At 39.7% G+C, this 12,778-nt stretch overlaps 1 protein-coding gene across 5 annotated transcripts in view; it reads left to right on the top strand.

Annotated features, from left to right (window-relative positions):
* Positions 1 to 12,778, top strand: part of TTC29 (tetratricopeptide repeat domain 29) — a 349,015-nt gene that overhangs the window by 45,807 nt on the left and 290,430 nt on the right. For all 5 annotated transcript variants that reach the window (XM_077279296.1, XM_077279292.1, XM_077279295.1 and 2 more), the window contains exon 4: positions 7,557 to 7,780. In XM_077279296.1, the coding sequence (XP_077135411.1) occupies positions 7,557 to 7,780 (224 nt within the window). The remainder of the gene's footprint in view (positions 1 to 7,556; positions 7,781 to 12,778) is intronic.

Here is a 12,778-nt window from a genome sequence, read left to right as displayed (position 1 = left end):
CTTTGAACAAGAAACATAAGATAAAATGTCAAGACTGGGCCAAGAAATATCTTAAGACTGACTTTTCAAAGGTTTTATGGACTGATGAAATGAGAGTGACTCTTGATGGGCCAGAAGGATGGGCCAGAGGCTGGATCAGTAAAGGGCAGAGAGCTCCACTCCGACGCCAGCAAGGTGGAGGTGGGGTACTGGTATGGGCTGGTATCATCAAAGATAAACTTGTGGGACCTTTTTGGGTTGAGGATGGAGTGAAGCTCAACTCCCAGACCTACTGCCAGTTATTGGAAGACAACTCCTTCAAGTAGTGGTACAGGAAGATGTCGGTATCGTTCAAGAAAAACATGATTTTCATGCAGGACAATGCTCCATCACATGCCTCCAACTACTCCACAGCGTGGCTGGCCAGTAAAGGTCTCAAAGAAGAAAAAATAATGACATGGCTCCCTAGTTCACCTGATCTGAACCCCATAGAGAACCTGTGCTCCCTCATAAAATGTGAGATCTACAGGGAGGGAAAACAGTCCACCTCTCGGCACAGTGTCTGGGAGGATGTGGTGGCTGCTACACACAATGTTGATCGTAAACAGATCAAGCAACTGACAGAATCTATGGATGGAAGGCTGCTGAGTGTCATCATAAAGAAAGGTGGATATATTGGTCACTAATTTTTTAGGGTTTTGTTTTTTGCATGTCAGAAATGTTTATTTCTAAATTTTGTGCAGTTATATTGGTTTACCTGGTGAAAATAAACAAGTGAGATGGGAATATATTTGGTTTTTATTAAGTTGCCTAATAATTCTGCACAGTAATAGTTACCTGCACAAACAGATATCCTCCTAAGATAGCCAAATCTAAAAAAAAACCACTCCAACTTCTAAAAATATTAAGCTTTGATATTTGAGTCTTTTGGGTTGATTGAGAACATAGTTGTTGATCAATAATAAAAATAATCCTCTAAAATACAACTTGCCTAATAATTCTGCACACAGTGTAGTCTAGAATTATTACACTGGTTAGCCAATAGTACTTAGTTAAATTTCCAACCATTTTATGTTAGGAGTTAAGTAAAATTCTTTTTGCATTATCATTATCTGATGCAGTTTTTTTTTTTAACATTTTGAGGCAATTATTAACAATTCAAAATACCGTAAGTATGCAATCTGCCAAGGACTACAGTAAAGTGCTATAAATTAAGATTTATCTTTACTTAAATCCTCATTGAGTATTATGATCTCACTACTAGGAGTTGACCATAATCACATATTTTGATCAGTATTTTATCAGTGATTGTAAGCCATAATCAGTAGCAGAGCTTACAGAGAGAGAACCTATAATGAAAAGATTTGTTCAATGTTTTTGAGCTACTCCTGGTTTGGGATTTCAATGGGAATGCCACATTGCTGGTCATGCAAGTTCTTAAAGCTGGGAAAAAAATACATGTCACTTTCTTTGATGTGGATTCCTTTAAGAATACAAAACCCAGCTAGTTTTTCTCTCCTGATCTTGAGTGTCAATCAACTGGATCAACTGTGATTTTATACACAGAATTGCTTTTGACCATATTTTTTGTATGAGTCATTTACATACTTGAACAAGTTAATAATGCCCCCCCCCATCCCTCTTTTCTCAACACCAAACAAATGTAATTCTTGTAGGCCCGGATTCATTAAGGTGTTTACTTCAAAAAGTCTCAACATTTTTATGCAACATGGGATTGCGCACAAAAATGTTATAACTTTTACCTTTTTCACACCATTTTGGTCCAGCTGCGCCAACGTGGTGGAGCTCGGGCAGGACCGGGATGAGGTAATGCCCACCCACGTCATTTATGATCAGTAGTGGCATACCTTACACCAGAAATCTTAGTCCAGACTCAACTGATTCATTAAATGGCAGTGCACCAATTTATTGAGACGGGCGTTTACAACTTAATGAATCGGGGCCTTATTCTTTCCTCATAACTAAATTCCTCCATGTCCCTAACTCCAAGGCATCCTTTCTATGAACTTTTGCCCAGAACTGAACTGTATATCATATATGAGATCATACTAATGATTTGTAAAGTGGTAGTATTACTATAGTATTATGTCACTGTCTCCCCAGTCCATGCCTCTTTTAGCACATGACGGTGCCCTGCTGGCCTTAGAATCTGCTGACATTGCATGTTGTTATTTAGTCCGTGATCCACAAGTACATCTAGATCCTTTTCTACAAGTGACTCTCCTAGTTTTACTCTCCCTACAACCTATGATGCCCGCATGTTACTACTGCAACACTTTACAACTTTACATTTATCCACATTGAACCTTATGTACCAAGTGGGTGCCCAAACACTTACTTTATCTAAGTCAGCCTCTAACTTATGAACAACTTCCATAGACTGCACCATATAACAGTTTAGTGTCATCTGCAAAAATAGGAACAACACTATTGCTCCCATCTGTTATATAATGAATAAATAAGTTATATACTAGCGAACTCAACACTAAACCTTGAAGTACACCGGAGACTATTCAGAGTAGCAGTTGTTATTCACAATTCTCTGGGTGTAGTGTTTGACACAATTTTTAATACAATTTGAAACCTTATATTCTAAACCTATAGAGTTTACCCATTAGTCGTGTATGTAGACAGTGTGAAATTTCTTTACAAAGTCTGAAAATACTATATGCACATCTACCCCTCTGTCCAGGTTTCTTCTCACCTCTTCATAAAAATGTGTTGTGTTACTTTGACTTCTGTTCTTAGAAAAACCATGTTTGCTATCACTTAAAATGTTATTTTGTTACCACATACTTCTGTATTGTCTTTTACAACTCTCTCAAACATTTTTCACACAATAATTACCTGGGAAAGACCTGAAACTCTTTTTGAAAATGGGCACCACATTAGCTTTGTACTAGTTGCTCAGGCCAGAACCATTCACTAGAGAGTCTCTACAAATTCTGTAAAGGGGACACAGCAATAACTTACTAACTTGTGGATGCAGCCCTCCTGGGCCTTGTTCACATCTCCTTTATGTCACTTAGCTTGGACCATATCTAAATTTGGTCACTAAGTAAATTAGTTGATGTATTAAGATCACTGGGATTGGTTACAACAGTTACTCTCTCTTCTTTGGTATGTACAGAGCTAAAGAGCCCTGCCTACTCCTGTTCCTCCCTCAGTAACCAACTCTGCATTACCATTATTTAGGGGACCCACTTGTGCGGAACTTGGTTTTTAATATTTATATATTTCAAACATTTCTCAGGATTTTTTTCTTTCTTTCCTTGGCTACCTGCTGTTTATTTTCTAATGTAGCTGACAGATTCTAGCCAGCTGTTTGTATTTTTTAAAATTTAGAGTGGACTCCTCAGATTTGTATATCCTAAATGCCCTTTTCTTCTTCTTCTTCATCATCATCATCTTTATTATTATTAGTAGTAGTAGTTTTATTAGTATTAATTGCCTTTCTATGAATAAGTGTAAGAGCTTTAAGCCATACATTTAATTCCCTAAATTCCCACTGTTTTGTATGTGTTGTGCGTGACATGGCCAGTATTCCAAAGAGTACCACCTTGAATGTGCTTCTCTTCATCTTGCAATCTTATTCTTTAAAATTAGTGTTAAGTATCCTCCACCTAACACTTATTTTGACATTAGTTTCCATGTGGCCACGAAAGCTGGATCATCACCAGACCTCTGCCGTAATTTATCAACCTGTTCCACCACACATGGAACCTTGGCACCAGGGAAACAATAACCATTCGGTTGAGGTAGTTTGGATGACAAATGATTCTTTCCGTCTTCCTGATTATTGAATCCCTATAAACATCAACAACATGACCCTACCTACACTACCATCCCCTTGCCTACTAGCAAGGCTGTTCTTCGGGCTTTTATTAAAAGCAGTATCCACTGGGGTTGCTTTTTCTTAGTCTGACACCCTTGTAAATAGGACTGGTATTCCTTTTCTTACACCTCTTTACATTCCTCCCTATTGCTTTAACCCAGCTTCTTACCTGCTACTTAGAACACCAAGCCCAAACTAAACTGCCCACATAGAAATCTAAAGGATATTCTTTGGACTTTGAACAGGAATCAATGAAAATGAGAACTCTATAATTGTATTAAGCACATCAGGTTGTAGTGCTGTCTTTACCTACCTTCTGGAGAAGCATGGAGACAAGCATCCACATGACATAAGAAAATCTGGTGAAATTGTTGTATGTCCCGGGAGCTTTCCTGGTGCATGCACTGAACTTGTTCACATATATATATTGTGAACTGAACAGAGCTTTATTTGTGTAGTCGGCAAAGCTTCACATTTTCAAATACCAAAAATCTTAAATTTAAATTGTTTTGAAGAGATTTGACATGTTCAAGAAATACTGTATACCTTGTCATGAAAATGATAGGGTTTAACCTTTCCAAACTCTACTAAAATGTACAGCTATTATTGGCCGCTGGACATCTCTATTACTTTGCTTTAACTCTTTTCTTTCCAGAGCTCACATTTTAGAGGGAACACTGCATCAGACACCCGTTTTATATACAGTGGGGAAAAAAAGTATTTAGTCAGCCACCAATTGTGCAAGTTCTCCCACTTAAAAAGATGAGAAAGGCCTGTAATTGACATCATAGGTAGACCAAAACTATGAGAGTCAAAATGAGAAAACAAATCCAGAAAATCACCTTCTCTGATTTGGCAAAATTTATTTTACAAATTATGGTGGAAAATAAGTATTTGGTCACCTAAAAACATGCAAGATTTCTGACATCTCATGGTGCCCTGTAAGAAAATCTTCCACTTACTTTACTCTGCCAGAAGAGAAGCAATAGTAGGCTTGTGTACGCTGCTGATGAAGATCTGAAGTAATGGTCCAGAATACAAAGTAGACTTGATGCGGTTTTATTATAAACGCGTTTCGAAGTTTTCAGACTTCTTCATCGGGATATAACCACATACATAGCCGCATCAAGTAAAACAAAAAAATAGGTCTGAAGACTTTGAAACGCGTTGATAACAAAACATCATCAAGTCTACTTTGTATCCTGGACCATTCTTTCAGATCTCCATCAGCAGCGCAGACTACCCAACTATTTCTCTTCTCCCATTTCAAGGTTTTTTAACCTGTGGGACAGCAGCAGCTGACAAATTTTAAGCTTTTTGCTTGTTGTGTAATACACAACTTTACCAGATGAACAATTCCCTGCACCTTTATTATCAGATATGACTTGATTGTGCTTTTTGCTTTTCAGCTTTTTCCTACTTTGTTTACTGTCTCACTAATGGCAAGGGAGCTCCCTGCCGTGTCATGCTGCACTGATCAACTCACTGATGTAGCTAGTTGGGGGAATCGGTGTACAGCCTTTAGTGACAGTTATTTAAGGATTTTTAAAAGCCGATAAACAGACATGCTCTTCTCTTTGCTTTTCCTTGTCCCCTTTTTGAAAATGTTTATCCCTGATTCCACTTTTGTAGCATATTAATGGCCACTACTAGATTAACCAAACAACAATCAGCCATGAGAACATATAGTAAGAAAAGCATCATGATTCCAATAGGTATAATCAATCTGGAGAAAATCAGTGAGTAGTAAAGCAAATGGCTGCAATGAAAGTCACACCCAAATCATGGCTAGCTAAAATGTTAAGTACTAAAGATCTCCACTGATGTGTAAAGTCCTGCTTATCATTATTGGCACCCATGAAGTTTAAGTACACAATGTGGAATATCTCCTGAAAAAAATAAATCAAGTGAAACAACAGTTTTTTTTTTTTGTAAAGAACACCCTATCAACAGTTAAGCATGGTGGAGTAACCATAATGATGTGAGGTTGCTTTGCTGCATCTGGTACTGGAGGCCTTGACTGTATCACAGGAATCATGAAATTAGAGAATTATGAAGAGATTTTACAGCAAAATCTCCTACCAGAGTAAGAAATCTTGGTTTGAATTGAAGATCATGAGGTCCTCCAGCAAGACAATGATCCAAATCACACATCCAGAAGTATACAGGAATGGTTGAAAAAGAAAAAATGGCCTGACCTCAATCCCATTGGAAATATTTGGGAAGAGTTGAAATCTACCATTGGGAAAAAGAACCCTGCAAACATTCAAGAGCTTAAACAATGCAATGGAAGAGTGGGAGAAAATACCAGCTGAGAAGTGCAAGAAGCTTATAGCTGGCTACAAGAAACGTTTGGAGGCTGTCATCAATGCCAAAGGGTGTGCAACCAAGTATTAATTAGGGGTGCATTTATTGCTGCACATGCTGTTTATTATGTTTCTTCTTTGAAATTGCAACATGTACGTTGAAAAACAATGTTTTATTGTTGTATTATTTTGGACCACTAATTAAAAATCCTGAGGATATAACTATGGTACATTTCCATTTATTTCTGAAGATATTGTACAGTCTATGTCGGCACTCACTGTCCCTTGGGCTGTGATGCAGTTATTGTGATTCCCAGATACTGACGTCACTGTCTCTACCTTCAGACAAACTGACCATGAAGAGGAAGTCAAGGCTGCAGCTCATCTCAGACTTCCTCTTCATGATCAGTGTGTCAGAAGGCGGAGGCAGTGATGCCATCGTTGATTGGGCTCCAGCGTCACATGTCACAACACTGCATCACAGCCCTGGGACCGCGAGTGCCGACACCGGTGGAACGGAGCCGGCACAGGAGGTGAGTATAATCTTTATTATTTTATTGGGGCATAACATTTAGTTTAAGAAGGGGTTGTCCTAGTAGTAGTAGTAGTAGTGGACAACCTCTTTAAGGGCAGTTAGAGGGGAGAGGAGGTGGGGAATTCGATGAATCTGAATTTCAAAATATTCGATCACCTCTAAACGTAAATATTGATTTCTTTATAATGTATAAAAGGAAATATACTTATGATTGTGCAAACGTGATAGAAAGGACACCTTTACTCTGTAACACACAGATTATGTGTTAGGTTGGTTAATAAGTGCCCAGAATAATATGACCATAAATTGGTTGTAAAGTTAAATAGTCTGTGAATCAATAATCTAATTATGGGCCACATATGATTCAGAAACTCCGATCTCCTTTATTTACTTCTTTACTAAGTGATAACCTTTACGAGCTTTTCCAGTAAATTATTAATGCTCCAACGGTTTATTACATGAAGATTAATGATACATTACACACATTCCTTTTGTGAAATGAAATCATCTTGAAAAGCCTAATTCCCATGATCCAGCAGAGGAGAAATGTCTGATTATCCTGCAGTGACCAGGTGGAGTCACCACAGCCTCAGACAAACATGTCCTGGAGCATCTGAGAGAGCGCCAGTATCTGGGACCTGCGCTTATGTTGTTTAGAAGAAGTTATGTCAGCCCTTGTCTCCAAGTGGTGTTCATAGAAGAGCCGGCTAATGATAAATGTGCAACACGACGCTCAATTACACCACATGCATTCTGCACCGCTAGGCGCAAAACATTTGGGACCCGGCCTCACAATAACGTGAAATGTAATGCGGGTGCTAATTACAGAACGAGCTGTAATTATGAGGCCATTTAATTATTTGTTTTCTTCTTTGTGCAGTTATCGGGATTCATTCAAGCAAAGCATCTGCATAGAAATGCTGCGCCAAGGCTATCACAAGTCTTTCTCTGAACTCTTTACTCTGATTCACAAGTGGAATGCCTTAAGGGACGCTGGAGGGCCTGGGTCAGCCATATGGCAGCAGAAACCCTTGGAGGAGCAGCACGAGAAACTGGATCAACTTCAACATTTCCTGACCAGGGCTGAGGCAGCCCAGCGATCAGGTAAGAGGGGGAATTCTGGGTAACCGAGCAGCAGGAGCTGAAGCATGGAGAGCCCGAGGCGAGGATTCTAAATTGTTTCATCTTTGAGTTTGAGACATTACTACAATTTAGCAGATATCAGCTTTACTCTTATCAGCCGTATAGCAAGATAAGTAGTAGATCATAAAGTATAGTTAAAAAGGAAAGACTGGCATCAAACTGTGCCTCTCTAATCCTCTATAAAGAGAACCAGGCAGAGAGAGGGGTGCATGTATTTTAACATCTCTTAGGGGAATATTGTTGTTTTATATGCATGAGAGGTCTGCAGGGAAGCTTATGTATGCATAGCATTCAGCCAGTGTCATTTTTTTTGTTCTGGCAACACTGCAGCATTAAGCAGTATCGTAGTGCCATCGTGTACTTCCAATATATGTATACCGTGCAAACGTAATGAAATAAAATCCAGATAAGGCAACAAGCAGCTCTGCCGAATGAAATGCTATTCTTACCTAATATTCTCATTTTTGGAATATTTAAAATGGGTACTTATTGTGTGCGAAATGGGGTGTTCTACACAGAGGCTTTACTCATGATCGCCATTTCTACTGTAGGTTTCATTTTAACATTGATCTCATCAGGGCGGATATTTACAATCGATCAATGAAGTGGCATTCATTATTTTGTTCTGCAGATTTTGAAATTTAGGTTCCTTTTCTACAACACCAAGCCCTTTTCCAGTTATACAGTATAGTCATTCAAGGCAGAATCTGCCTGGAAAAGACGTCATGTGCACGTCACTAAACAGTGGAAGAATTAAGGGTTTTTTTTATCCGATTTTGCCGCACTTGGAATTTTTTTCCAGTTTTCAGTACATTATATGGCAAAATGAATGGTGTCATTCACAGCAATAACTAGCCTGTAAAGAACAATTCCTAATATTTCTATGTTGACCAGAAAAAAAAGTGACAGTTCTTGGATGAAGGGGAAGAGAAAATGATGAAAGTGCTTAAAACAAAAATTGGCCAAGGTGTGACTGCAGACTTGTGAATCCTCACAGTGCACGCTGTCAGGGTTCTCCAGTGTTGGGAGCGGGCGGGCGGTCATGTGACAGCAACTATGCGATTTGTATACTATTGGCCACATTCTGACTAGACCTGTCCGGTATCGCTTAATTCACTTGTATTGAGTGAGTCCACTCACGTCTCGTCGGCACGGGACCACATGTATACTAATAGAGCTGCGGTCACGTGCTTGCCTGCTCCCGGCGTCCGTACTGGAGAATGCTGACAGCGCTCACACTTTTTACTGTGCAACAGCTGTGTTTTTAGAAGGGAGGAGGACAGCTTTGATTTTGGCTTCGATCCCACCACTGAAACCCCCACAGTAACTAGAAAGGTCTTGATCTTGAACCCAGGTTGTTGTTCCGGAATTGAATGAAGCAGCGTAGTCACACATTCATGCTGCTACTCCATTCATTGTCTATGAGACCGATGTACATATCTGAGTGCTGTACTCAGAAATGATTGATTGGCATCCTGTCAGTCACTGCAGAGAGGGACTGGTGGAGTGATCTCCTCGGGAATACACCAAACTCATAAACTCTCTGTCCGATGTATTATTTCAGCACTCCTAGCAGCCAAGCAGCACCATATTATTTTGTGCCATTTTGTAAACTACTTTTTTAGAACTGTCGTCGCCATTGCAAAGGACAGATCCACTCAAAAGTATGCTGCCTGTTGCATTTCCACCTGGACCTGCTACTGCGATGGCTGCTTCTCTCACCAGGTGACGCTGTATTTATTTGGTGGGCGGCACTGGTGATGGAGGAGAAGTCAAGGCCAGAAGCTCTGGGCAGCACAGACTCTCCAACTGAAAGGCTAGTGTGGCTGAGACCCGTAGATCCATCCAGCCTAGCAGTGTGGATGTGTGCTATCTGGCAGGAGTAATCCACTCCCTGCTGTAGTCAATGGGACAGAATCACACCTTACTGGTTGAGTCCTATTTTTCATTTATTTTTCAGTCCATTTGATTCTTGTTTTTGACCTCAGCCTGTGTTTTGACTATCCTTCAATGTGACAATTCTAACCTTTCTCTCCCCTTGTGGTTCTGACCCAGCAACTTAATCATTCCTGCCAGCCCACTCCATCGGCCAGTGGCATCTCTGAGGACTCAACTCAAGGCCTTTGTAAGTCCTAATGACTGCAAGGGGTTAAAAAGTGTAGGTTAGGGTTCCTTTCCTACTTTGTTGTCGGAACAGCCAGGGCAAAACCTATCAGTGGAAGCCCTATTTAGAGCTGGCAGATGACCATGAACAGATCCTCTTTACATTGCTCATCTAAGTCTTGAAATTATGATCTCTCATACCCCGAACCCCACTTATAAGTAAAGATATTTTCCCACTATAATCATTTGTCAGTTATCCAGTCTGTCTAAGAGGTTGACTGGTGTGGCAGTGCTGATACTCAACTACTGCTCCATGCAAATGTAGTTTAACACAAAAGGTTAAAAGAAACATCACTTTATAAAACTGCTCATTTCTACTGCTCCTAACTGAACCCACTCCATCCACCTACCGCCTCGTCACCCCTACGACTTAATGAAATGTTGTCACCGTCCTGCCCAGATGAAAATCACTGCACCGACCTGTGATTAGCTACCACATGTTTGTAATATGCTGTGATAGGATGCCGACGTATCACAGAATCACAGGGTTATACATGAGGATGAGGACCACAATGGATGGCAGCACCTGGGAAATGGTTCCTGTTTTACATTTCTCTTTTTTATTACCGATTTTGACTCCTATGGGGCTGTAAATCTATTGAGCTTAACATTGGCAGTCTTCTTAAGGAGCTAAACTTTTTAGGACCCACAGATTGGTACATTTGGCTACCATCACATGACGAATACAGCAGCCACAAGACAAAAGGCTAAAAGCTTGCGAGCCGTATAAATCAATTGTTAGGAAACCAGTGTGGGTGGACAGGAGTCTGGTGCCACACTGGGTCATAGCCACATGTCTGGAAATGACTGCTAGCATGTGCTAGATGTTCACATTGTGTATAGGGGGGTCGTGTGGGGTAATTTCATTACCCATATTCAGTGCTGGAGGACATGCTTTGTGGCACTAAATGGGTTATGTAAAATGAATAGATTGAGAAACAGTTGGTCATCTTATTGATTTATCTCGCTTGTCACAGCTGCACACCAGACTAACTGTCTGGTCACATTACTAGTATACAAATGGATTTATCATATCATATATCCCATACTATATTACAATGACATTATTTTTCTTTTGAGCATGTTATATCACACAAACAATTGAGAAATGTAATATTGGGTTTGGATGGAAGTAACTAAATAGATATCTACTGACTGCTGTCCGCGCTCTAGAACTGAGACAACTAGAAACATCTGCTTCTTATATGGAGTTTATTTTATTTCGTTGGTAGATGTGTCCCAGGAATTAAATTATATAATTAACCTTTGGTGCTCATCATGTCATCACACTCTTTGATTTGTGGCACTTATATTAAGAAGATAAAATCATTATCATATCTTACGTTTGTCTGAAGGCTTCTTCTCCATAGCATTTACAATGGACAAATGCAAATTTCATTCATTTTTCTAGATAGCGGTTCTCATAATAAATTTGTGAACCATCTTGTTGCTAGATTTACAAACAGGTGATTGGTTAATATTGAGATTGATGAAAAACGGATAATAATTTCAAGGGCAATATGAAGGAATGAAAAAGACAACTATGAGCAAAAGCAGTAGATGAGAATACCTAAACAAGGCCTATAGGAGACATTTGTAACTCGAAATGTACCTATTAGTCTATATAAAACAGCAATTCTCAGCCTTAGTTACATGAGGAACCCTCTTAACAAAATCCAACTTTATGTGCGGGCTGACAAAGAATTTTGTGACTCTAGATTCGGCCTGAGATTTGTTGCTTGTGTCTTAATGCTAAACACTTTGAAGAGACTCAGTTCGGTTTGCCGTCCCTGCTACGATAGTGACAGCTGTTGTCTTTTAGTGAACCTCTACCTAGCTTCAAATAAATCGCTGAGTTCTAGAAAGCCATGATTGAGAAACACTCACCTTAAACTTAAAGGGATTTTCCCATTTCGGTAAACCCATTTCTCTTGGCTGCAGTCTGTTTTCAAGAAAAATAAATACAAAGTGTCTTTTTTTCGCCCTGCCCAGGCCCAGCATTGAGTCTCTGTCTCGGCTCCTAGTGTCTGTATCCCTGTTGTCACATCAACAGGCCCGCCTGAGTTAACAGTACGAGCCGCTCAGACCCGCTAAGCTCAGTTATTTGCTGCAGCGCTGTCAACGTCACATCAGCGCTGCAGACAATAATAGACACTGGGAGCAGCAGTGAAAGCTCAGTGTTGGACTCGGGAAGGATGAGTAAATCATAGTTTAATTTTTTTTAAGCAAACTGCAGGTGGGGACAGGTGTTTTCCATAATCGGAAATCCATTAATACTTGTTTGTCGCATTGTACAAGCTTCTTTGGGCTTTCTGCAAAATAAGCATACAATTTTGGGTATTTTGCTGTGATCCCTTTTTTCTATGCTTATTAAAAACCAGAATGACCAAAAACAGACATCATGTATTTTACATGTAGAAGAGGACGGGATGTGAATTTCGAGCAAAATTGCACCAATATGTTACTTGATCTAATAGGATCACTAATGTGTACATATCATGGGTTATTAAATTGCTTTGCCCACCAACATATCCTCTATGAACAAGTTAGGTAGTAAGTTTCTGATTGCACTGCTAGAACGCCCATCAATACCAAGAACAGGGCTCTGGAGTCCTCTATTTAAATGGCGAAATTTGAGCAATGGTCACAATCACTACTATTCATTATTTATGTAACTGATGAAGATGGCCAAGAACAGCTTTCAGGAATCTTCATCAGTCTATTGAGTCCTTTATAGACATTAAATGGAGTCGTGACACAAATTCTTGACCATCACTCAATTTAAATGGGGATTTC

Source organism: Ranitomeya variabilis, chromosome 1 (assembly GCF_051348905.1).
Source record: "Ranitomeya variabilis isolate aRanVar5 chromosome 1, aRanVar5.hap1, whole genome shotgun sequence".
NCBI lineage: Eukaryota > Metazoa > Chordata > Amphibia > Anura > Dendrobatidae > Ranitomeya > Ranitomeya variabilis.
This window is presented reverse-complemented; position numbering and strand designations above follow the sequence as displayed.